Genomic DNA, 26638 nt, shown 5'->3' on the forward strand with positions numbered 1-26638 from the left:
TTACTGTCGTCTGTGACTCCTCCCGGTTAGCCTCATTTCTGTCCTGCTCGGCAGAGGCTCACCATGAGCCTGCTGTGTGCTGGGAACCAGCTCTGCACATTGACAGTGTGCACCAAATTCCGAGTGTTGTGCAGTTGACCTTACATTGAGATAAGCAATGACTGGGGAGCTCCCGTTTAGTCACTTCTATTTTGGGGGATGGAATTTTCTGGAATCAGCTAAAGATTGTGGTGTATGTTAGTGTACTAAAAGCCACTGAATCATTTACCTCAAAATGGTTTGTTTTACATCAAGTAATATTAAGATTTAAAAAATAATAATGGAAGAGAAAGAAATGAGTGGGTAAGGGGTCTTTTTCTGTGCATGAAGTGCACACAGGGTATGATGTCAAAATTGGTTCCCTCCTATGCACGGCGACCTGTGCCTCAGCCTATGACTGAAATAGCTTTGCCAGATTAATTTCCTCCTTTTGCTTTTTGAAACTTAGCATGCCTGGAGTTTGAATCCTGAAGCAGAATGAGTGTTAGTTGCTCGGGCCAATAGCCTTGCTGCTATAAAACCAGCACTCTTGAGCAGACCTGCCAGGCTGCTCCAGCCGGGTGACTTTGTTCTAGAGAATCTCTCCTGGATCTCAGGGGAAGAGCTCACTGGGGCAGAGGTCAGAAGCCTGACTTCCATTTTCACCCCACATGCCCCCTGAGGGTGTTCCAGGGCCCAGGACAGAGTGCTCAGTCCTGGCTTGGGCATTTGTGTGCCCCTTGTGAGTTCTCAGCCCTAAGCCCTCTCTTGGAGGTTTGGAGGTAAACATGTGCAGGGCCTGTTCTATGATCTCACGGTGCGGTAGGTGATGCTGATGGTACAAGGTTAAGGATACGATGCTGCAGATTCTCATGAGACATTATGGGGACCCACAGTCAAGGGCACCATCACCACTGGGGGTAGGTAGATGCAAAGAGGGCAGCTGTCTATCATCCTAAGACACACCCAAGGCAATACACCTGCAAAGAGGAGAAAGGTTCATTTGGCCGTGGCTTTGGAACCTTTCCGTTGGCTCTGTTGGCTTTTAGACTTGTGCTAAGGCAGCTTCTCATGAGAGAAACACACAGCAGAATACAGTTGCCCATCCCATGAGTGTTAAATTGGTTAAAGTGTTAAAGAAATTGGATTCCATGATGGCGTGAATATGAAATATTTCCCAGCGGGTCGTGTTTGGATGCTTGGTCCTCGCTGGAGGAAGCTGGCCACTGGGCGCTGATCATTGGGAGTGTTTTCTCCCTGACCCTTCCTGTCTCCCTTTCTTTGCTCCCTGGCCACCATGCTCTGTATTGCTATGTTCCATCACATCCTTCCCACCATGATGGGCAGATGCCTTCGAGATGATGAGCCATAATAAGTATCTTTCTCCCTTCCCTCTGTCATAGTGGTGAGAAAAGAAACTAATACAGATTCTGTTCTCCTCTTCAAGGCGAGACACCCAGGGACTTAAGACCTATCTTGTATTGGTTCCATTGTCTTGTAGCAATACTTTGCCAGGGTCAAGTCTTTAACACTTAGACTTTTGGGTTGAACTTAAGATTGAAATTATAGTAGAAGGCTTCCTGGGATTCAGTCTTAAAGGGAGACTTAAGTATTGATTGTTATTATGTTTAGTTTTGTGCATGTGTGTGCTATGCACTTGTGAGTGTAGTGCCCAATGAGGCCAGAAGATGGCATCAGCTCCCCTGAAGCTGGAATTACCGATAGTTATGGACTGCCTGATGTGAGTGCTGAGATCTGAGCCTTGGGTTCTCTGCAGGAGCAGCACAAGCTTTTAGCCACAGGACCATCTCTCCAGCCCCTTGCAGGAAGATTGAAAAGAGCACTGTATTACTTTAATAGCCTGGATGCCGGGGCTCCTCTCCCTGCCAGATGCATTTGTTGAGACCTGATAAGTACTGTGATGGCATGAGAAGGTGGGGCCTTTGGAGGTGATTGGCTCCTCAGGCCAGTGCCCTCACGAATGGGATTAGTATTTATATTTATATATATGGTTCCATGGGGCTGGAGAGATGGCTCAGCAGTAGGACTGTTTGCTGCTCTTCCAGAGGACCTGTGTTGGATTCCCAGCGCCCATGCCAGGTGGCTCACAACTGCCTATAACTGCAGCTCCAGCAGATCTAACCCCCTCTTCTGGACTCACACATGTACATAAGCCTTCCCCCTGACACACACATGCCCACATGATTAAAAATAAGAATAAATATTTTTATAAAGGTTGCATGGGACTGAGAGTATAGATTAGTGATGTACATGGTTAGTTAGCATACCTGAAACCCTGGTTCCAGTCCCTCAAAACCACAGAGCCCCAGAGTGCTGCCTTGCCCTGAGAACCATGCAGGGACATGGTAAGAAGATACCATGTGGGAACCAGGCCCTTAGCAATCCCTGGATATGTTGATTGTATCCTGGCCCTCTGAAATCTCTCTGTAACTGCGGGGAATAAATTCTTATGGTCTGCAAGCCACTCAGTCTGTGGTTTAGATTTAAAAATATGTATAAAACTTAAAAGTTCTAAAAGAAGTCCTTTGCTAGAGCTTGGTTGTCAGCTTCTAGCTTTACTGAGGGATGATGGGACCTTTTGTGGGTGAGCTGGTATGGAGGAGACTGGGGGAATAAATGTACCTGGGAATAAAACACACTCTTTTAGGAAGGACAGCAGGATGGAGGGAGATACTGGGGAGGGTTGAGAGACAGTGGGGAGGGATGAGAGATGAGAGACAGTGGGGAGGGATGGGAGACACTGGGGAGGGATGAGCATAAAGAGAATAGTTGAAATAGTAAATGTTAGTGGCCTTTGACCTTAGATTCCTGTTGATTTTATGGCAGTGGTAGCTAGTATTTGCTTTGCCTCCATTCAGGGACTGTTCTAAGGACAGACAAGACAAGCAGGGCTGTGGTACTGCTTTGTAAATACTTCAGACATTAAGCTGTTTTTGCAACATCCTTGATATTTGAGAGGGATGTATCCCAAAGGTTGTTTTCCAAACATAAAAGATAAGACTTCAAAATGTGGAAGTTTTCAGGGCAATCTGTGGGCCCCCTGCTGACATGCTGTCAGATCCGAGATAAAGAAAAGCAAGGGGCTCAGGGCTGCTCCCCAGTGGCATGAGGACCAGGCTTGGTTCCCAGGAGCAAATACACAGAAAGCCCAGGTTTCCACAAGAGCAAAGCTCCACACTGCTACAAAACCTGAGACCAGCTTAGGCTTGAAACAAAGCCTGGAGCTCTTGCTGAGGGTCACACAGCATTCTGTGACTCCTAGGCAGTAAGGTGGTTCCTAATGGAAAACTGCATTTTGTGAGGAACAACAGAAGCATCAATTTAAATATTCACAGTGAATTTCTAACAGTGAATTTCTAACCCAAAACTTGAAAATCCCCAATCCCCCAACACACAAGGAGACACACTACCAAAGTCGAGAGCATCAGAGAGGAGTAGCCGGTCAAGCTGTCCTGGGGAATTTGGAGACTGAACCCCGGGTTAGACTGAAACCATGGGACCTGCATGGAAAGAGCAGATAACACCACAAGGCAATTGAAAAGGGCTGGAAAAACCTAACAATAATGACAACTGGAGTTATTAGAAATGAAAAATAGCATATCATATTAAACAACACAAGAGAGTATTGATGAGTTTGTAAATAGACCCAAAGAAATAATTCACTTCACCGACAAGAAGATTTTTTAAAAATAAGGAACTAAGAGATAAGAAATGTCAGAGTCTGCCGTGTGTCTAGCTGTCGTTTTGGAAGGAGACGATACAGAGAATGAAGCAAAGGTATAACGCTAATGGTGGGAAATGGGGATCCACTGGTGCATGAGCTGCTGGGTAACCCCAGGGAGAGGAAAGAGAAGCATTCTGCAAGGCCTGAGCTTGCTCCCTGAGCTCCAAAGCTGCCCAAGTCCAGCCTTAACGGCCTCCCTCCCTCACAGAGGACGTGCTCCCTGCCCGGCCTTGCTCTGCTGTGGAAGTGGGAGGACTGGGAGAGAATCTGCTTTTCTTCTTAGGTTGTTCAGTTTTGAGCAAATATGTGAATTTTTTTTATCACTTGTGGAATACAAAACTGCATACTGTGCATATTGAATTGTACTAAATGTGGCCTGGTTGCTTTATCTAGTCCTTGTAAGTGGGCAAAAAAATGCAGTCATTTGGTATCAGTGGTGCCCTGAGACTTCCTGATCCACGTTTGGTAACTGCCAAATGTTCTCCCTGATGCCAGCTGAGATCTGCTTATTTCCCTAGTGAGACACAAATATGAAGCTACCGAGAATGTTCCCCACCTAAATGACATTAATACCTACATTTGGGTGTGAAAATGGTTGTATTTTTTTTCTTTTTAGTAATAAATGACTTGTTATATGACTCTGTCAGTAAAGTTCGTGCCTTGTGGGCATGAGGCCCTGTGTTCGGTTCCCAGGAACCCAATCCAGTTAGCAATGGAGTACTGTGTGTGGTTGTACATTAAACAGTTTTTCTCTTCTTTCCCTTCATTCTCATTTTCTCTTCTGAGTTTTTCAATTGAAATGGGTGTAATCTTTATATTTTTCTAAACCATTTTTACATGTATGTACATGTATAGGCGCATATGTGGGGGGGCAGCAAGGTGTTGTGAGGGTGTGGGGACGGGTGGATCTATGGGGGCTAGAATACAGCCTTGGGAGTCGTTCTTTGTTTTATGAGATCGGCCTGCCACTGGCCTGGATCTTTCTAATGCCGGTAGGCTGGCTGGTCAGTGAGCCCCAGAAATGCACCTGCCTCCATTGCCCTTGCCCTGAGAATTGTAGACACATGTTCCCGTGCCTAGCAGAGACCAGGCCAAGACTGTGAGAACAGTAACAAGGGAATGGGAGCCGCATCTAGCACAGGGCCTCATGTGTGGGAGCAGAGGAGCATGTTCAGGTTCTTGGACTTGCATAGCAAGCACAATACCAACTGGGATTTCTTCCCAGCCCCTCTCTAGACAGACACCTTAAGTAGATATAATTCAGACATAGATGCCTTTTGGGAAAATATCCATATTGAACTACCTTTTAATAATCCAATTAAATGACAGTGAGAAGAAAAATAACATTTAATTAGGCCCAGTGAAGAAGGGGAAATTGGACATGAATAACAGTTCTGAAATTCTTTCTTTTCTTTTTTTAAGACAGTGGGCTTATCAGTGAGTGCCAGGTCTTGTTGAAAGACCCTAACTAAAAAAAAGCAAACAAAACAAAAAACCCAAGGTAGTCAGCTCCTGAGGTGTGACACCCAAGATTGTCCTCTGGCCTTCACACGCATGCACACAGGTACCTACACACATACACAATCAGGCATGCACACACAAACCTTCCCTCAAAAATATGAACAGAATGAGATGGTCTGTAGATAAGTCGCTAGACCTCTGAGACATAGATCAGTTCTTAGGAAGAGAGCAATCGTCCCTGACAAAATCCAAGCGCATGGGAGAGGGTATTTGGGCCTCTCATGAGCACACCTGCAGAAATTCCAAATGAAGCTGGGTGTGGTGGACTGCACTTTGGATCCCAGCACTCAGGGGCTGGAGGCAGGGAATCCATAGTCTGAGTTTGAGGCCAGCCTGGGCTATGCATTAGACCCAGCAATGTGGAGCATGTCTCTAAGTCCACTGTCCTTTGTATGTCCCTGACGTAGCTTCTAACGCAGCACTGAAAAGGAGACTCATCCGCATTGTTTGGAAGGGTATGGTTCTCATGTTGTCATTCATGGTACTAGCTCTATTTTTTTAAAATTAGCTTAATGGAATTTTTCGTATGTCTGACTAATTAGCTTTTAAAAATGAGTCAAGAGACAAAACAATGAATTGGAAAGGAAGAACTCAACTGAGAGCCCAATTCCATTAAGCCAAATATAGAAAAATCATTTTTTGAAATGTCTGAGAAAATTTGACAGATTGGTTATCCTAAGAGAGAATAAAGAATGTTTTAATTTAGCTGGGTCTGATCATGTGATAGACATGGTGTTTATTTTTAGTAGGCTATTTTTATTGTGGTTAAACATATGAGTAGCCTAAATTTGTCATTTTTAAAGATGTGTCCAATTTTATTTTTTGTGTGTTTAAGTGTTTGAGTGCATATATGTATGTATGTATGTGTATGTATATATGTATGTATGTATGTATGTATGCACCATATGCATGCTTGATATCTGCAGAGGCCAGAAGATGGCATCAGTTCCCCTAGAACTGGAATTACAGGTACTTGTGAACCACCTTGGGAGAGCCAGGAATCAAACCCAGGTCCTCTGCAAGAGCAGCAAGCACTCTTAAGGAATAAGCCATCTTCTGAGCCCCACAATCTAAAAGCCTTTTGTGGACAGAGTTTTTCTGTGTCTCAGTAGTTGCTGTCAAATAAGCACAGGAGGCTTAATATTAATTATAAATGCTCTGTTGATAGCTCAGGCTTATTACTAAGTAGCTCTTAAAACTTAAATTAATAACCCATCTCTATTCATCTATGTGCTGCCCTGAGGCTCATGACTTTTCCCTCTCCTGTATGTCCTGTTTTCTTTTCATCCAGCTGGTGACTCCTCTCACTCTGTCCTTCTTCCCAGTGTCCTTAGTCCGGTTCTCCAACCTAACGTTATCCTGTCCAGCTATTGGCCAGCCAGCTTCTTTGTTAAACCAGTCACAGAGACATATATTTACACAGTGTAAAGGAATAGTCCACAGCCTTTGGGGGTGCAGTTCTATGGTATGAAGTATATTACTATTGCTCTGTAGTCATCTCCAGAACATTTTCATCTTCCAAACTACAATTCTACTCACTGACCACTAAGTTCCAGTTTCCCTTCTCTCCACTCCTGGTAACAGCCTTCTACTTTCTCTCTCTTTGAACTAAGCTATCATATAAATGTAACCATTCACTATGTATCCATTTGTGCCTGGCTTATTTCACTTAGCACAGTGCCTTAAGATTTCGCCTATACTGTGGTGTCTGTGAAAACATTCTTCCCTTGGAAAGCTAAAGAATATTTTATTGTGGGTTCACACCATGTTTTGTTCATCGATGGACACTTGCCTTGCTTTTTTTGGCTTTGGACTGTTAGGAATACCACTTCTATGGCATGGCTGTAACATATCCCACGAGACAGTGACTGGTCCCGTGGTAAGCCCACAATGAGCACACTGAATTATCATACTTTCTGTACAGCAGCCGTACCATCTTACTTTGCCACCAGTGACGCACAAGAGTCCACTTTCTCCACATCTGTGCCATCTCTTGTAAGTAATCTCCATGTTTTTAATAGATCCATCCAAAGTAAGGGTGAAGACGGGAGATGGGACACTCAACAGGACCTGCAGAATAGCTATGCCCACCTGGGGATCTGCAGCCCTGTTTCTCAGCTGACAAGCAGCTGGACATCTGCAGGAGCCATCTGCCCTCTCTCTGGGAACATGCCTGTCCTGTGTTCCTAAGTGCCTGCTCAGTTTCCACCCAGCCTCTGAGCGGAAAAGAAAAACATCAAGGGAAAAAGAAAAACACAAAACCGTATGAATTACAGTGGTTGACATATATGTAATAGAAGTGTTCATCTTTTAAGAGGCAAGGCATGATAGGTACACGGTTCATGTATGAGGCTCTATGGGGCAGAGGTGGGGATGGACCAGGCAGGAGTGCAGTGGTGCTGGTCAAGTTCTAGGCTTAAGTTGGTGCTTCTGGCCCTGCTTCCGTGCCTGCCTCCAGAGGCTGCACCGTCCTTAAATCTGTCATTTCTGTCCTTAGGGTAATGATGATCCGGGGTCGGCCTGAAATCTAAGCAGGTAGAATCTGAGGCAAACAGAGAGATTAAAGTGAGTCCTGGGAACCACATTCGTTCTGTTTAAAGGGTGGAATTCTGGTTTTTTCAGTCGCGGTCTGTTTGATTGAGGGCTAACACAAACGCACTGCTGCTGAGATGGGATGGAAGTGGAGCGCGCGCGATGCCTTGTTTTGTTTACACTGACCTTACAAAGGACAAAGAGAGAGAGTAGGTGACCTCGCACAAGGTTATTACTGCTTTAATAAAGGCTTTAACTGGTCCTTGAAGTAAAAATTCTTGGAAGTACTGCCCGGGAGAACGCAGCAGCATTTTACTGGAGAGGAGGAGAATGTGACTCCACAAGCCACCTTCTGGGCACAGTATTCTGTCCTCAAAGACAAAGCTAAATTGCAGGAAGTATTCATTGGCACTGTCTAGGGACTCAGCAAGGGCCTGTTCTGAATGCAGAGGGCTGGATTCTCAAATAACCGCCTGCGAATGTCACAGCATTGGTGTGTCTATTACCCGATGTCTATGCTATACTGAATAGTGGTCTCACCTGATCTCAGGAAAGGTTATCCCCACTCAACGGATGCTCAAACGTACTGTCAGCATCACAAAAGGGGGAAAAAGGGAGGCTGAGATTTCACATGGCAACTTAAGAAAGGGTTTATTTTGGCTCAAGGGTCACGACAGGAGACAGTCCACGGTGGCAGAGACGTCACGGCAGCGGGAATGTGAGATGGCTCGGTGGCAGCCAGGACCTGAAGCTACTAGTAACTTCACAGCCATAGTCAGGAAGCAGAAATTAGACCAGAAGTAGGAGCAGGCTAAGAAACTTTAAAGTCCAACCCCAGGGACCCACTTCCTCCAGTGAGGCTCCACCTCCTAAAGGCTGTGTATCCTTCTAAAACAGTGCTGTCAGCTGGAGACTGTGTCTTAAAACACACGAGCCCAAGAGGATCATGGGACATTCGCACTGTACCATTATATGGTCTTCAGGTGCACCTAGAGGCATGTAACCGAAGTGTATTTATGTCGTATGTCACTGTGAGCCAATGGCACTCACCCTGTGGTGTGGGAAAGCAAACTCAGAAAAGATGGCTCTCCATCCTGGGAGGAAGAGAGGAAGGTAGACAACTTGCACTAAGGCACAGGAGGGGTCAGCGGTGGGTGAGAGATGCAGAGGCTCTGGGGCTGTAGACACTGACTTTCCTCCAAAGAGGATAAAAGAATGTCTTAGAAGGGAAAAAGTCCCTGGAAGGCAGGGGTTGTAATTCACACTGTAACAAAGTAATGCTTTCTCGTGTCTAGCATCCTTTTATGTCTTTGAGAATTTGCCAGATTCTTTACCCTTTTTTTCCTCTTCTTTTGTGAGCCAAGCATGTAGCTCACACTGTGTGTGGATGTCTGCATGTGTGGGTGCATATGCACGTGTGTGGATGTATATGGAGACCAGATATCAACCTTAGGTGTTCCCCTCTGCTGTTTTCCAACTTTTTTTTTTGGCAGGGTCTCTCGCTGTCCCTGGGACTCACTTATTTGGCTAAACAGGCTGGCCTGCAGGCCTCAGGAATCCTCTGGTCTCTGCATCCATCCCGTTCCCACTCGTGCATACCTCCTCACCTAATGGGTGAGTCCTGGGGACCAGACTCAAGTCCCCCAGCTTGCCTGGCAAGCACTTGTCAACTGAGCCATCTCTCTCCATGCTGTTCTTAAATTTGGGGTCCTCTAGTCTCTTCCTCCTGATTAAAGATGAACCTGCCTCTATCAGGATTCTTCCTGCACATTGCCTCCCAGTGTTGGGCAGTCTTCAACCTTAAGAATTACATGCAATTGCTTCCTTGCTAGCATGATCCTATGTCCCTTCCTCCTTTTTTTCTTAGCCTCTTCTGTACATTTTCTTTTTCTTGTATCAGTGGCCTGTCATACAAATCTCCAGGAATGTAGTGGCTAGAAGGAGCAGTGCAGTGTGACTTTTCAGTCCTTTGAAGTCACTGGGTTCAGCAAGATGGCTCTTCCTTGAGGTTTCTCATGTCAGCTGGTGGCTGTGCTTGGTCTGTTCCAAAGCCCCAGTGAACTAGATGCCTAAGATGGCTTCCTCAACTGGGCATGGTTTCATGCCTATAACCCCAGCCCTGGTGGAGGCAGATAGATCAGTCATTCAAGGACAGCCTAGTCTACATGGCAGGTTGGAGATTGTCTTGAGCTGCATGAGACCTTGTTTCAAAAAACAAAAAACTGCCAGGTGGCGGTGGTACACGCCTTTAATTCCAGCATTCGGGAGGCAGAGGCAGGCAGATCTCTGTGAGTTCAAGTCTAACCTAGTCTACAGAGCTAGTACGAGGACAGGCTCCAAAGCTACACAGAGAATCCCTGTCTCGAAAACAAAACAAAACAACAAAACAACAAAAAAAACCCAAAATAAAAAAACTTTAGCTAAAGAGATGGGTCCTCACTTAAAGGCATTTGCTGCTCTTGTAGAGGACCCAGCTTCAATACCTAGCACCCGCATTAGATGGCTCACAGCTACCTTTAATTTCAGCCCCAGGAGATAGGGTACCCTCTTCTGGCTACCTCTGGTACTGCATACACATTTTGCAATTCTCTCTCTCTCTCTCTCTCTCTCTCTCTCTCTCTCTCTCAACAAATATATCTTTAAAGAAACCTCAAAACTAAAAATAAATTAACGTGATATGGTTGGACAGTTGTCTTTTTTTTTTTTTTTTTTTTTTGGTTTTTCGAGACAGGGTTTCCCTGTAGTTTCTAGAGCCTGTCCTGGAACTAGCTCTTGTAGACCAGGCTGGCCTCGAACTCACAGAGATCCGTCTGCCTCTGCCTCCCGAGTGCTGGGATTAAAGGCGTGCGCCACCACCGCCCGCCTGACAGTTGTCTTTTCTCTCTCTCTCTCTCTCTCTCTCTCTCTCTCTCTCTCTCTCTCTCTCTCTCTCTCTCTCTCTCTCCATTATTTCTATTACTCTCTTCCCCTCTCACACTTCCATGACCTTCTGCCCTGGTCTGGACTTCTTCCTAACAGGGAGGTTTCAGGCTATGAGACCTCTTACACACCTGCTGTCTTTCCCCTGACAGGCATGTGAGGAAGCCCACGGCCTGCAGCAGCGTAGGCATAGCTTCAGCTTCACCAGTGCCAAAGTGCGCAGGCGAGAGCAGGTGACAAATGCAGCTGGAGGTGGCTTGTTGGACGTGGTGGTCCTCAGCAAGGACTGACTGCCACACTTCCCATTCATTGCACATAGTCGGTCCCGCTATTTCTTGCAATGGAAATGTCTTACTTTCTTGTATTTCATTTTATGTATGTAATTCTTTTCTATTCATAGTAAGAGATGGAAGGGATTCTTTGGAGAATTTTTGTGTGCGCTCTCTAAGGAATCTTTAAGAAACTCATTTCCATTTAGCTATATTAAATTAGTATCTAAAAGGTCCTATAGAAAGGATATGTGACTTTTCTTTTTCAAGAAAATCTCTTTGAGAAATCAGATTTAATTCCTCTTTAACCGACAATGATAAATGTATCAAATTTAGGAGGCAGATCAGCTTTAAGGAAAGGTGATCCGCCTTCTGTGTGGCCGTCCTTGTGTGACCTCTTCAACAATCTTGCTTTTCATCCTCGGTCACTGGCTAGCAAAGCTGCCATCGCACTGGGGACACAGCATCATCTACTCGCTGCTCAGACCTCACTTGACTCTTCCTGAAGCCACTGCTTTTTCCTAAAGGACTGCAAAGGGGAGATGAAGTTGTTAAGGCCTCTGGCTGCTCTTGCAGAGGATCCAGGGTCAATTTCCGGCATTCATGTGGTGGCTCACAACCATCTGTCACTCCTCGAAGTCTCTTGTAGATCTGGTCGGTGTCATTTTCAAATCTTCCCACCAATAGATTTTTATTTACTTAAATCTTTTAAAATTATTTTTAAATGTCGGAGTGTTTTGCCTGTGTAGGTGACTGTACCATAGTTTCAGAGAATCTCACACCCTCTTCTGCTGTCTGATCATCTTCGATGAGACTTCACCCTAGACTCCTCAACAAAAATCCACTGACACTCGGCTCCAGTGGATAGTTCTAGACAGGTGGCCCCGGTTAAACTCATTAGATCCCTAGACAAAAAGACATGAATGGGGAAAAGGGATTTAGACGTGTTGACATAGGTGGAAGGGAGATGAGAGGATGTATTATTTACATGTATGGAGTTGTCAAATAGCAAATTAATGTTCTACAAATATTGTCATAGAACGGCAAGCAAAATGTGGAGACCTCTGTAGGGCAAGACAGGGGAGATGTACTGCTTGTCTTCCACGCATGGCACAGCTCCCGAGTTTAGCTCAGGGTGTCCCTTTTCATGTCATGTACGGATGGTGACACATGAACAAAACTGGGGAGGGAAAAGCAACAGGGAGGAAAAGGTAGAAGGGTCAGGAAGTCATTGGCATATATTAATTATCCGTAATGGTGGATTTCCTGATGACCTCTCCTCTATTCTGCTCATAACCCCTCACTATCTTCATGTCCCCTCTTCCTCCCCCTCCTCCTTTCCAGCAGCTCTGCTTTCCTGTCTCTTGTCACCCATTGAACCGTCGTTAGGGTGTCTTGATTATGTAGGAACGTGAGTAGCAGGTTGTTTATAGGAGCAGAAGCACCTCACCAATAGCTACACCACAGAAGATAATGTCTCCCCCTCCTCCAGCAACTGCCAATAGCCTGTAGATCGTCAGGGTGTTGTGTGGGAGGTGGCAGCTTATAAGTCTCTACACCTTCCATGACCAGGCCAAGTCTTACGTGGGCCATAGGCAGGCTGTCACACTGCCATGAGTTCATGTGTGCAGCCATATGCCATGCCCAAGAGACAGCGTTCTATACCATTCCACCCCACCCTTGGGCTCTGCATTCTCCTCAGTGCTCCCCCAGCCTTGGATGTGGTGACAGACACAGATGTCCCATTTACATTGGACACTCAGTAGTCACCTATTCACCAACCTTGGAGCAGACCTGAGTCTCTGTAGTTCCCACTGTCCATGACAAATCGAAGCCTCTTTTCCCAAAGCTGACATCAGCACTCACCTATGGGAATAAGGATGAATATTTAGAAGGTAATTTGACAGGCATATCATTTATTTATGAAAGAGCAATAGCCTTCCAGTAGGACCCATGACCTCCCAGTCATGGGTTTTTGGCCAGGTTTACTGGACCAGATGTGAGTGCCCTCCTGTGGCATGGACTGCAGTTCCAATCGGGAAGCGACTGGCTACTGTCATAAGAGCCATGCCACTCCTCCACCAGTGGGCACTTCTTCTCTCGGTATAGTGGGTAGCAGGGCAGTCAGGGCCCACTAAAGGAGGATGGTTCAGACTCTGCTCCCCTAGCTGCAGAGCACCGTCCATCAAGCACTAAGAGACCTCCCAGGCAGGAAGGGGGCCTTTATCTCGGCTCCCTCTTGATTCTCCGTGTTCTGCAGGGAGAGCGCGTGGCACATCCACCACGAAGGCCTCAGCATCTTGTTCTGGTGGGCAACCAATTGCATTGACTGCTAACCCGTATTGTTTTGGGGACCAACAACTCTTAGGCAGGTGTAGTGGGTGGCAAGCTCTTCTTCAATATTTCATTCGTTCTCACGCCTTTCTGCACAGCCGTGTTCTTTGGTGCTGATGAGGGAACCCGAAACCAAGAGTCTTTAAGTAACTTGACCTCACGCCAATCCTTTGTTCGACTCTTGAAACTCCTGTATTCAAACTGAACACGGTACAAAGATTTTGCTTCATCTCAGGCAGAAGGGGGGATTTCAATCTCAACCTGCCCGCTCGGCAGTTCAGCCCGTGTTCCTTCAGCCCCTTGGTCTCGTGAATCCACCGCTGGTCACTGGTAATCTGTGATGTGAAACTGGGGAGCGGGTCGTGAGATGAGCCCGTGGCACCAGGTCGAGTAACACCAGTTATCACTCTCTCTTGTTTAACCCTACAGTGGAGTGCGACAAGGAGTTCTCCCCACGCCAGCGACACCACAAAGAGTTCAAGTTCAACTTATCCCAGATTCCCGAGGGTGAGGCGGTGACGGCTGCAGAGTTCCGCGTCTACAAGGACTGTGTTGTGGGGAGTTTTAAAAACCAAACTTTTCTTATCAGCATTTACCAAGTCTTACAGGAGCACCAGCACAGGTACGAAGGCTCAAGGAAGCCCAAAGGTGGGGCTGCTCCCTGCTTCTCACCCTCTCTCCTCATGTGACCCCAGGTGTCTTTGGAAGGTGGTCTGGCGGTCAGGGGGCTATTGAACGTGAAGGGCTGGTGTGCTGAAGGGTAGTGTTTACCCGGCAGGGTGTTCTGCTGCTAAGTAGATTTTTTTTTAAAATAGGGGTCTTTCCCCCAAGCAAGTCAGTAATACTTAGTAAGCATCCTTGACGACCAGCTAATCGATTTATTGGGATAAACTGTTTACTTATTGTTTGATCCTCAGTTTTGATGATATGTGGGTGGCTAAAATTAATGCACACATTAAAATTATAGAATAATGCTTACAAGTGATTGCAAGTCAGGTGACTGCAAATAGTATTTGTACATATATAGTATACATACATGTTTACTTTGAATAAGCATATTCAAACACTGCCATTTAGATACAGGGAATGATAGATTACCTTTTCAGTATGTCTATGTTACTATGCTTTGCTAAAATGAGTCCAAGTGACTGCTTTATAGAGGGAAAAAATCTGCAATAAAGTATATTCATGGTGTTGCCTAGCAATGAAGAACAACTTGGCCAGCAACTGACGGAGCATGGACAGGCAGAGGACGCGGTAGTAAGGCTTTAATTCAAATCTGTCGTCCCAGAAAGGAAACCAATGAGTCTGAAGTGTGTTGAGCAGACGGGGATTTGTCTAGCACAGCACTCGGTGAGAACAGAATACAGGAAGTGGAGAGTCACGTGACACGGGGTGCATCTTAAGCCAGGGATAATGCCTAGAGCAACTGGAAAGTAAATGCAAAGATAAGCAGGAAAGAAGGGAGGAGACCCCACACTTACAGACCCAAAGACACTTCAGCTTGGCCTTTTTCTGAAGCAGGGTTGCGGCCTAGCTCAGGCTGCCCTCAAACTGGCAGTCTTCTGGCCTTTGCCTCCTGAGTCCTGGGATTATAGCACAGCCACAGTCTCCTTTGGCTTCTGAAACCAAATCTAATTTGCCTTGAAAAACCGTCGACTTTCCAGTAGGTTCCAGAGATTCCAGATTGACCCTGGTTTCTTCTGGATATACAGCTCTGTGGTGAGGACGGGGGGAGCTAGCCCTGGGAAGGGCTGGTGTAGCTTTGAAGGCACACCAGTGTCTGGCTCAGGCCTTCTCAGGTCTGTTTCCTGGGAACTCTGCTGGAGAGACTCTCTATAAATTCCCAAGGGGAGTTGAGAAGGAGTGTAGGAGGGAGCTGAGAGACAGAGAACAGGCTCTCAGAGCTCCACCTGAGGGAGGAAAGACCCAAGAGGGCTTAAGGGGGAGACAGAACTGGCAGCTATGAGTGGGGGAAAGGAAACTTTAGGAGGGAGCAGAGAGCAGAAGCTGTGGGACTGCAGGAGGCTCCTAGGGGAAGAAACAAGGAAAAGGTCTCAAGTGGTCCCAGGCTGGACTGCAGCGGGGACCATAGCTCCTGGAGGGAGGAGACAAGGAAAATATTATAATCTGCAGGCTTGTTACCTGGGTACCCTGTCCCTTTAAGAGACAAACCCCACCCACTCCCAACTCCCTCCCTTTCTGCTGGGCTCTTCCACCTCCTCCAGCCTGGGCTCTCTCCTGTCTCTCTTTTGTCTCTCTCCTGAAGAGATGACTTCTGCTCTCTCTGCCTCCCTCCTCCTCTATCTCTCCCCATGCTCGCGCCCTCCCCCCCCCCGCCTCTCTCCTCTTCCCCCTTTTCCCCTTCCCCCTCCATAACTCACTAAATAAACTATGCCCAAACTCTCTCTGCATGATGTATCTGTCTCTCTCTCTCACCTACTGAAGTCTTCCATCTGTGAAGGTGACCCGCCAAGTCCTCAGGGGTCTCATGGAGGCCTGGAGACCTACAAAGGCCTCAAGTCACTGCCGCTAACCCTTGTGGGACTGCTGCCCCTCGTGGAACTGGCCTTCCTCCCCCATCCTTATATCTTTAAAAAAAGATATAAGATATAACAGGAAAGGTCTCAGGTGGTTCCAGGCTAGACTGCCGGGGGGTGGGGGTGAGAGACTGAGGCTTTTGGGGAAAGGGAAATGGATGAGTGTCTTTAAAGATGTCCCTGCGTAGGCATAGATAGCTAGATGGGTGTAGCCATCCAGAGCTGAGAGTCCCCAGGTGGGTACCTTGGCAGGGAGACGTAGAAGGCCCTAAGTGCTGGGAGACACACTTAACAAAGTAGCAGGTGGAGGGAGGCGGCAGCTTAAGTACTGGGCTCTAGAATTCGGAGTCAGATTTGGTGGACAGCAAAAGCCAGGAGAAACAAATAAATGTTCCATACATACCTTAGGAGAGTCCGATCAGCAGCTTGGTTCAGAACGGATGCGTTCCTGGGACTGGGACTCATTTATGCCATTCCTAGGTTTCAGCACTGGATGACTAAAAAAAAAAAAAGAAAAGAAAGAAAGAAAGAAAAGAAACAAAAGGAAGACATGCCTACATGACTGCCCCTAGGTGTGGGTTGAGGTGAAGGTTTATTATAGATAAAAGGGAGGGCAAAGCCAGAGGCAGCGGCATCTGGAAAAGTCCAGGGTGAACATAGTTAGACTCATGGTTAGACTGAGTCAGGCCACGTTGGGGGTGTGGGGGGAGGCAAGAGAGGAGCCACAGACCATGAGTGGCAACCTGGGCCCAGAGACTGGCGTAGCCAACATGGCTGAGTTATATAGGGGTCAAAGGAGCTGGAGGAAGGGAAACCAGCCTAGTGCCTGAGCTGGAGAATTCAGGGTAAGGAACAGGAACAGTACCCTGTTCCTTACCAGTCAGCCAAGGAAGACCCTGAAACAGTTAGGGACTGAGGGATGCTGGAAGAACCTGGTGGCCAGCGTCCCCTTTGATATGTTAATAGGCCTCTGAGTTAGCCCTTTGTTCCAGCAAATAATGTAACAATAGAAGGACCAGCAGATGCCAGGCACTGGGAACACATCAAGGTGCTGGATAGATACACTAAAGCTGTAGGTCATGTCTTAGCTGGGACGGTCAAACAATGAGTGAGCTATAGGCATTGGGGTATGGAATCAACGGACCAGAATTTCAGAACAAGGAAGATTTTGGTGTTTGCTTTTCCCTCATAAATACATAAATCTGGTAGCTTCACAAGAGCTATCTTGTTTGGAAAAACAAAGTCTCTCCTTGCTAGGTACTCATCTTTCGATGCACTGGAGAGAACTGGCTCTTTGGCCCTGTCTTAGCCTTTGGCTTTTCATTCTGCCCAACTGGTTATTCCATTTTACTTCTCTAGTGAGAATAGCCTGAAGGTACTTGTTGGGCTCACAGGTTTGTTTGAAATGCATGATTTTACCTCTCTCACAAGAAAAGTCCTAACAAAAACACTAGGCTAGAAGTATAGTGACTGCGAAATTTTTCGAAAGAGTTTTTATTTCAAAGAGAGTGGCAGCAGGAGCTTTGTGAGATGTATCCTGAACTCTGGCCAAAAAGGAGCAGCTTCCACGTGCTCAGGATGATAGTGACATCCTTCCTTGGGCTAGCAGTGTGTCTGGAAAGCAGAAACTAGAATGGTCCCAACCTCAGATGACTATTGGGTTGATGTGTCTCGTAGGATGGGAGCGCTTGGCAGTTGGATGTGCTTAAATTGTGTGCCTAGGGGAATACTAGGAAAGCTGGGAAACTTTCAGGCTGTTGAAGGCCTCCAGGTTGGTTGGGGGAGGTGTTCTTATCTGTGGGCCAGGAGCCCAGGCCTCCTGCTACTTCCGAATGTTCTTCCAGAGGCCTCCAGACTTAGCTGCAGGGCTTCTTCTGCTGGTTTGACCTCCCCATCTGTACCATCTTGGGGTGTCTTGGCTGAACAGGCTTTTCTGAACAGAAAGGAAACGTATTTATCTAATCTGCACTGACGTGCAATTTGTAACATTTGCTGTGTTCACTTAGTAACAAATGTTTGTGCTACAAAGTAGTTAGTTGGCCTCCTGGAGGGAGGGGAGTTGGGTTTTTAAATGCTAACTCAGAACTTAAGCTAAAGACAGAAGAAATGCTGTCTTGCATCTTCTGACATAATGAGCTGATTGGGAGGTGACAAGAGCCCCTGAGAAGGCAAGTACTGGCTGTAGAAATGTTTCTATAAGTAACTGTATCAGGTAAGTTTACAACACCACTAGCAAGTGACTTCTTAAGGACAGGGTGCTTACTCCAGAAACAGGGTACTTGACCTAAAGCCTGAGAATGGGTATTGAGATGGAGCGTATATAAGTCAAGGAAAGACCTGAAGCAACCCTTAGGTTACAGTGAGAGCAACTTGATAATTTATACCAAGTCCGAGGCATTCAGGATACCCTATGTCTATTACTTCTTTTAAAATTTGCTCCGTGGTGGGCTAGCAAGATGGTTCAGTAGGTAAAGGTGCTTGACATTCACGCCTGGTGACCTGGGTTCAATCCCCAGCACTCACATGAAGGTAGACAGAGAAGCAACTCCACAAAGTCATCTTCTCATCACCACACACATGTCATGGTGCACACATGCATCCTGCACACACGTGTCATGGTGCGCACATGCACCCTGCACACACATGTCATGGTGCGCACATGCACCCTGCACACACATGTCATGGCGCGCACATGCATCATGCACACAGGCACAGCATATGCATGTGTACACAATAATGACAATAAAATTTAAAAGTTAGTCAGGGGTTTTGTGGATGTTTATGTTTTAAGATGGGTTTATGGAATGTGTGTTAGTTACTGTTCTCTAGCTGTGAAGAGAAACCATGACCAAGGCAATTCTTAGAAGAGAAAGCATTTAATTGGGGCTTTGCCTATAGGTTCAGAGTGTTAATCCATTTCCACCATGGTGGAAGCATAGTAGGAGGCAGGCATGGGGCTGAGAGCTACCTCCTGATCCACAGGCAGCAGACAGAGAGATACTGGACTGGTGTGGGCTTTTGAAACCTCAAAGCCCACCCCCCAGTGACACACTTCCTCCAATGCTCCACACCCTTCTCATCCTTCTAATCTGTCTCAAAGAGTTCACCAAACTGGGGATTAAGCATTCAAATATATGAGCCTATGAGGACCATACTTATTCAAATCATCAAAATATTTATGTATGAAATTCTCAAAGAATTAATAGAAAATATATTTATTTGCGAGAGCAAGATTTGCTACTGCAAGCGAATACATCCTTACAGTAAAACTGATATAAATTTGCTCTTTATATAGAACTGGCAGCTTGGAAAAGGTCTTCCCTTCATATCCTGTCATTAGGTTTCCCCTGCTCCATCAAATAGAAGAAGAAAAGGTCACATTTAAGAGAAGAAAGCATGGCATATTTGGGTTTTGCCGAGGCTAACTAATGCTGAAAATATGGTTTGTTGTGTTTCCTAAAAGTCACCTGATGATGTGAGGGTTTTTCCTAAGCTCAGATAAGCAAGAAGTGCCCAGAAGAGGTTGGCGTGCCCCATTCCTCCATCTTTGGAGCTCAGATGCAGGTGTCACAAGGATGCTCCGGTCTGTTCCCATTGGTGGTAGAGCATGGCTGTTAGAATTCAGGCCTTCATACAGACGGCCTTTCCATTCTTCAATTGTTCTCCTGACCCATCACTGCCCATCAACATGTTTTGTAGAGGAAGTGAGAGGAGAATAATTAGGATAAATTTGTGTGCCACCATCCGCACTCTCCACGGATCATCCTGCCTGTTTGCCTCTTTGTTACAATCTTCTGTGTGATGTGCACAGTGCCTGTCTTCACACGTGGAGTGCACTTACAGGCAGCTCTGTGTTCCCCTAGCCCGCCCATACCCACGCAGAGTAGCAGGATGGTAGCACGTTGGTTCTCTCTCTCTCTCTCTCTCTCTCTCTCTCTCTCTCTCTCTCTCTCTCTCTCTCTCTCTCTCTCTCTTTCTCTCTCTCTTTCTCTCTCTCTCTCTCTCTCACACACACACACACACATACACACACCAGGACTTTTATCACATCTGCGTTAGCTACTTTTCTTTCCATGGTGACCAAATTTAGCCAGGAAAGAGCAGCTTGGGGAAGATGGGATTTTCTTTTAGTTCACAGGTTCATGACTAGGGAGGCATGGTGGCTTTATCTCTGGAAGGAATTGGGGCACAAACTGTTACATTTTCACATATGAGGAAGCAGAGAGAGACTATGGTTTTGAGGGGCAACACCAGGGCCCCATAAGCCCATCCCAGAGACCTACTTCGGCAACCAGGCCTCATCTCTTAAAGGTTGCACAATCTCCCAAAACACCAGCCTCAGCTGGGGATCAGCTCTTCACACTTGACCCTGTGAAAGGTATATTGCGTTCAAACTATAGTAGATAGGTAAATTAGGCAATTTTGAGGCATTTATGCCACTTTTTTTCTGTAGTTCTTATTCAATAAATTTTTCATTCGTGGAAGTCCAAGAAATTCTTGTGAGAGCCAGTCAGAAATTCTGAGAAAAAAAATCCTTTCCGAGATGTGGCTAGCCGTTCCATGCATGAGTTAGTCACCTCACCTCTGCTTGTTCTTGCCCTCCACGTTCTCCCTGTCTCACAATCATATTATTTGGCAGGGATCACTTATTCTCTTTGGGTAATGATCCCCTTTCTTTACCATGTTCTGTCAAACCGATTTCTTGGGAAGATATTTAAAGTAAGAATTAGTGAACTTAAAATACATTTTTTTTCCTGGTACAAATAGCATTAAGCTGTGTGTATGATAGAGAGGGAGGAAGGGGGGGAGGGAGAATGCATACATGTGTGCTACGTGAGTATGTGGATAGAGAGGCCAGAGAAGGGTGTCAGGTGTCCTCTTTCTTCACCTTATTCCTTTGAGGCGGGGTCTCTCCCAGAACCCAGAGCTCACAATTTCTGGCAAAGCTAACATCAGGCAAGCCCCAGTTATCCTCCTATCTTACAGAGGTATGTGTGACCGTACTCAGCGTGTTACATGGACCTAACTCTGGTTCCCATGGTTTTACAGCAGACCATTGAGTCATCTCTTCAGCTCTGACATTGAATGTTTGCAAGCTTTTCTAAATGGTGGTGTAATGTGATGTAGTGTGTGTGGTTTGTGCTCCCATGTAGAACTGCAACTGATTTTTGTGTATTGATCTTGTATCCAGAAACTTGGAGTTTTCTGTTGATATTTATCATTTTTCTGTTCATACTTTTGAAATGTCTATGAGTATAACCCTATCAACTGTAAATATCTGTTATTTCTTTCTTTATAATTCATTTTTTGCTGCTGCTTTTTTTTCTTTTAATTTTGCTGGCTAGGAAGTCTAATGCAATTCTGACATCTACTTGTTCACTAACCTTGGTGGGGGGCAAGTGAAAGATTTGCTACCATACTATTATAAAGAATGATTGTTTTGAATGTTTCCATATATGCTCAAACTAAGTAGGCTAAAGAAATTATCCTCTAAACTTCCTAAAAGTTGTTGTTTGTTTTAACGTTCAGAATTGATGTAACATTTTGTGTATGTATGTGTGGATATATATATATATATATATATATATATATCCACACACACATATATATGTGTATATATGTATATATTCTGATTTGATAGGAGTATGTGTTTTTTCTCCTTTATAGTGTGCATACATTAAGTGGTTTTCAAATATTAAGGCAGTTTCAGACCCTGGAATAAGTTCAATTGGTGATTTGTTGCTATTATACAGCTTGGATTCAGAAACTGCATCTGGATCTAGTATCTGGATCACCTCTGGGTCTATTGCCATCATCTTTTTAGTCCCTTGATTGGTTTTTTCCATTTGATTTTATTTCCTGACATGCCTGACAACTTTTTTGTTTATTCAATTTTGTGTATAATCTAATAAAAACAGTTATAGACACTGTTGCTTTCTTGCAGACTGAATTCAACATTCTTCTGGAAGTCCGAGGCAGTGCAAGCCAATCATTTTACCCTTTTGTCCCAGAGGAAGCTGGGCTTTGGGTTCTCTAGGGCTCATCTGTTTCTGGTTCCCCTCCTCTTGCAGTTTAGCTCCCTGGGGGTTTCAGCTGAGACTAGGATACTTACCAGAGGCCCTCATCCTTGGTGGGCTCTGAACTCTCATTTTTTAAAAACTCTCAGCATTGTGAAACTGCCAAAAATCCTCCTTTGCTCTGAAGCTTCCAAACAGCTTCTTTCTGCTTGTTTTCTCAGCTTCTCATCCCATGTATACACAGCTTCATATTTGGCAAATATCTCAAATGAAAATATTGGTGTTCATGGCAGCCAGCACTTGAGGAAGAAAACTGAATCCAAACCTCTGAGATCACGTTGACATGCTCACGTCTAGAAGGCTGTTTCCTTTGCGACCTTCATGTCCTCTCTCCCTTCAACCCATCGTCATCGTCTTCATCACCATCAACATTTGAACTCGCATTTTTATCCTTAGCTGGTGATAGTGTGCCAAGCTCCTGCTTTCTACTTTGGTTTATTATTGGTTGTAGGAATTCACAAGTGTTCTGCAATGAAAAAGGCAGCAAACACCTTGCCTCGGCACCCTGCCCCATTTGGGGATCTTGAATTTGACCCCACGTGTGCTGCCCAGCTTCCTTCTCTATGATGATTTCAAACAGGCTTGAGTTTTTGCCCATGTCTTCCTTTTTTTGGGTGGTGGTGTTAGCTTGACACATCAAAACCAGAAGTCTACATCATCTTAGGAGACCAATGTCTTACTAGCATTTTAATTTAAAAGTCTCTAAACGGATCCCTTACAGATATTGATACATGTGTTATGAACCTAACATAGATCTACAAGAAGACCGAGTCCAGGAGCTGGCCTGGATCCAGGATCCAGGACAAGTATTTCTTTAGTGCAGCACTACTTGTGAGCAGACAGTGCTGTTACAAAATGTCGTTGGGTTTTCAGCAAAGATAGAACTCAACCCTTTCAGATACCAGAGACAGTTTCTTTTCTGAAAAGGACAACCTTGGGAAAATCAGGATGGGAAGTTGCTTTTGCTGTTTGGGGAGAGAAAAAGCGTTTATCACAGTGCCTAGCCACACCATGTTCCCTTTCCTACCTGGCTTTCACAACTGAGTGTGGGCCTCAGACAAGCAATAACCCTTTTAGTATTTGTTCTTTTCCACCTGAAAAGGGGGGCACCTACAGCTGGGGTGATGTAAGCAGCTAGCTTCTCCGGTTAAGTATGTGCCCCTTCTACTCAGAATGTTCTCTACCTGAAGAAATACAAAACCAAAGCTCAAGCTCGAGAATGTCCCGGCCTCCCTCCAGATCCCATGAGCTGTTCGTAAAGCACAATGTGGAATTAAAATTATAAAAATATCGTGTATGCTCAGATGAATGCAGAGGTGCTTCCTGCTGGAGAGCAGTCGGGGTGTGTGTGGTTGGAGAGAGCAGCAGTCTTTGGGAACTGCCTACATACTTGGTCAGCTTGAATGAGGTAGGAAAATGGGTTTAGGTTTCTGTGCACTGTGCCTTATGTATTATTCATTACTAGGAGCTGATTGCTTTTGATTGCATGCATCTCCATACATGTGGAGAGGCAGACTGCATTAGTGGTTAGGATTATTTTATGAAACTCCTCCTGCTCCACCAAATTAGCAGTATTTTAACTGTTTTGTTACCCTACATGGGTCAAAGATATAGAAATGTAGGATCAGAGAATTAAAATAGGTGAGATTAAGATGTATTCTTCCTCAGAAGGTGTAGGGATTCTTCATTCTCTTTGTGTTTGCCACTAAGGCAGGCTGGAATAGACTCTAGGCCATGGAATCAATGTTTTGTTTAAGTAGCTGTAGAAGGTATGTTGAGAAGCCCTGGGTATACACAATTCCCTTCCCACCTCCTCTATCATCTCAAATACTGAAACTTTAGACAGATCTCTCTGTGAGTCTTCTTAGCAGCCTGACTTGATAGCCAGTCCATAATACAACTGAGCTCATGGCCCAGCTTCCACCTGATGTGCACTGTTTCTGAAAGGAGAAAGAGTAGGTGGCCTCCAAACTTAGGAGCAGGCAAAGGGGGGAGTGAAATACGGAATGAACAGGTGCTATGCTCTGGGCCTTGCCTCGTGGAGTGTTCTCCAAATCCTGTAGTGTCTGCATCCCTCTCAAGCCTGTCAAACGTACGCCTGTCAAACCCACCTGGGCCTACTGAGCCTGAAGCTCTGCAGTCTGATGCAGTCTTCTCTGGAGATGACAGGGAAGATGGGTAAGAGCAGGTGCTATTGGCTGTGTGACCATGGTGACCAAGCTACTTCAACTTTTGCCAAATCTGTGCTGTGCTGTGCTGTGCTGGTCATGTGCCTCTATTAGGGTGTTGATGAGGAGCTAACATACATAAGAGCTCTTGGGACAGTCACCGGGGCAACACCGTTAGTATTTTCTGTGTTTCTGTTCTGATGGCAAAGCGCTTTGTGTCGGGTGAAGATGAGAGGGTCTCTGTTGGCATTTCAGCATCTTCCTAGAATATGGTTGTCCCCAAGGTGAAAGCTTAGCACAAGTGCTACAAACTCAATTGAAATGATCAATGATCAATTTATGTATTTATTCAGCATTGCCTCTCAAGCCCATGTGTATGCCTGCATGCATGTATGTAGTGTGTGTGTGTGTGTGTGTGTGTGTGTGTGTGTGTGTGTAGCAGTGCATCCTGGTTTGTAACACTTTATCAAATTTATAGTTCCCTTTCTACCTTTCTAGTGGCAAAAATATAAATACATACCTTACATTAAGAGAAGCTCAAGTGTCAAAGGTTCTTCAATTGTGTTTTCTTTAATCTGCTCAAAAGCTAGGCCCTTGCCGGGCGGTGGTGGCGCACGCCTTTAATCCCAGCACTTGGGAGGCAGAGGCAGGCGGATCTCTGCGAGTTCGAGGCCAGCCTGGTCTACAAGAGCTAGTTCCAGGACAGGCTCTAGAAACTACAGGGAAACCCTGTCTCGAAAAACCAAAAAAAAAACTAGGCCCTCCTCGTTAGAATGAGTTTACCAGTATTGGAATTTTGTTTGTGTCTTTACTTTTCCACGAAATCCAGACCCGTACACGGCAAAGACGTGCATTATGAATCTGCTTATTTTAAATAAATAAATTCTACCTTATCAGGAACTTTTTTCCCCCCTAATAAAATGAGTTCTGGCAAGCACAGCTGTTTCTGACAGGGCACGGTGACCTTGGGTACAGGCAGGAGGATGGCTATTCGGGCACCTCCTGCCCTTCTCTGCAATGAATGAAGAAAGGGCCCACGGTGTTTTACCCAGGGAAATATTACCAACCTGGAGGGCACCTTGGAAGCCGAGTCAGAGGAGGAGCCCCGTGGGGACAGCTGTGCCAACCAGCCAGAACCTTCCAGGTCTGTGAGTGGAATGCCAGCTGGTCGATTTTAATTCTGGTGCTGATTTTAATTTGGAGGTCTCTTCAGTTAGCTTTGCCAATTGGTAAAAATGTTTCCAGGCTGATTTACAGTCTGTGGAAATTCACGTCCTAGAGACACGGAGAAAAGTGTCATTGCTCTGACTTTGGGCGTGGAAGCCTTGAGTATCAAACAAAATGGAATCTGAGTGGTGGTTGAGAATCAAAATCGCCAAAAGGTGCCTTACAGATTTCTTTAGTTTTAGGATTTTTTTCCCCTTGCCGTTGTTATGTGAGTTGAGTCTGCCATGTCAGCAAGAGCCCAGATAACCACTTGGGGTGACTGTGGCCAGATGAGGAGTCTTCATTTAGGGGTGCAGAGTATCTTAGCTGAGGCTGTCTCATTTTAGCTCTGCCAGAGTGTGATTAAGAGCAATCAGATGCATCTTGTTCGGTTTGGGGGACTCTTTTTTTCTCCAGGGCCAAGGTAGGAACCCTTACACGAGCTGGGCAAGTCCTCTGACACTGAGCTAGAACCCCCAGTCTACCTGAGGAAGGCCACACTTTACTGAGGAGTCGATACACTGAGAAGGCCACAAGACACCGAAGAAGATAAATAGATGGGGGCCAGAGAGTTCCTAGATGCTGTGAGATTGTGCCTTCGAGTTTAATCCTTGTAACGTTCCTTACACTTGTTGTAGAAATGCGTGTTTCTTGATCCACTTTGTTTCAGTATAACAAAATACCCAAGACAGATATTTTACAAAGAACAGAGACTTCTTAGTTCACAGCCCTGGAGTAAGGGCAATCCACGATTAGGGAGCCACGGCTGGTGAGGACCTTCTTTTGTGTCATCTCCAGGACGGAAATTAGAAAGGAAAGAGTGGAGAAGAGGGGGAAACTTGTCCTCTATCTGGAACCTTCTCTGGTGACAAGGATACCGTCCATTCATGAGAGAAGAGCCTTTTGTGACTTAATCAGACCCCAGAGATCCACATCAGTACTGCTGCACTGGAGAAGAAGTCAACCCATGACTTTGGGGGGCACCTTCAGCCCTTAGTAGATGTTAGTGGTGCCTTCACCCTGAACACACTGCTCTCTTGAATGGGAGGAACAGGGCAAAGTCAGGACAGTCTTGGGGGTGTCACCACAGCTAGCCATACTGGGAGCTTGCATGCTCCTCTCTGGCACCGTGTGTGAGGCCGGCTCATGATTCTAAGCCCATAGCTGCCCTGTTTCTATATGTAGCCAACTCTGATCTTTAAATGCACTGGGGGTTTTTGTTTGTTTGTTTGTTTGTTTGTTTGTTTTTTTGATTCCCTACTTTTTCTGAGTCCTTGTTCGGTATTTTCAGACTGTACCGTGGACTTTT

The 26638-nt window shown here is 45.7% G+C and overlaps 1 protein-coding gene across 1 annotated transcript in view; it reads left to right on the forward strand.

Annotated features, from left to right (window-relative positions):
* Bmp6 (bone morphogenetic protein 6) overlaps positions 1-26638 on the forward strand; it is a 149163-nt gene that overhangs the window by 104313 nt on the left and 18212 nt on the right. The window contains exon 2 of the mRNA XM_038332891.1: positions 13768-13960. Coding sequence (XP_038188819.1) covers positions 13768-13960 — 193 coding nt within the window. The remainder of the gene's footprint in view (positions 1-13767; positions 13961-26638) is intronic.

The sequence above is a fragment of the Arvicola amphibius genome, chromosome 6, assembly GCF_903992535.2.
Source record: "Arvicola amphibius chromosome 6, mArvAmp1.2, whole genome shotgun sequence".
NCBI classification, from domain to species: Eukaryota; Metazoa; Chordata; class Mammalia; order Rodentia; family Cricetidae; genus Arvicola; species Arvicola amphibius.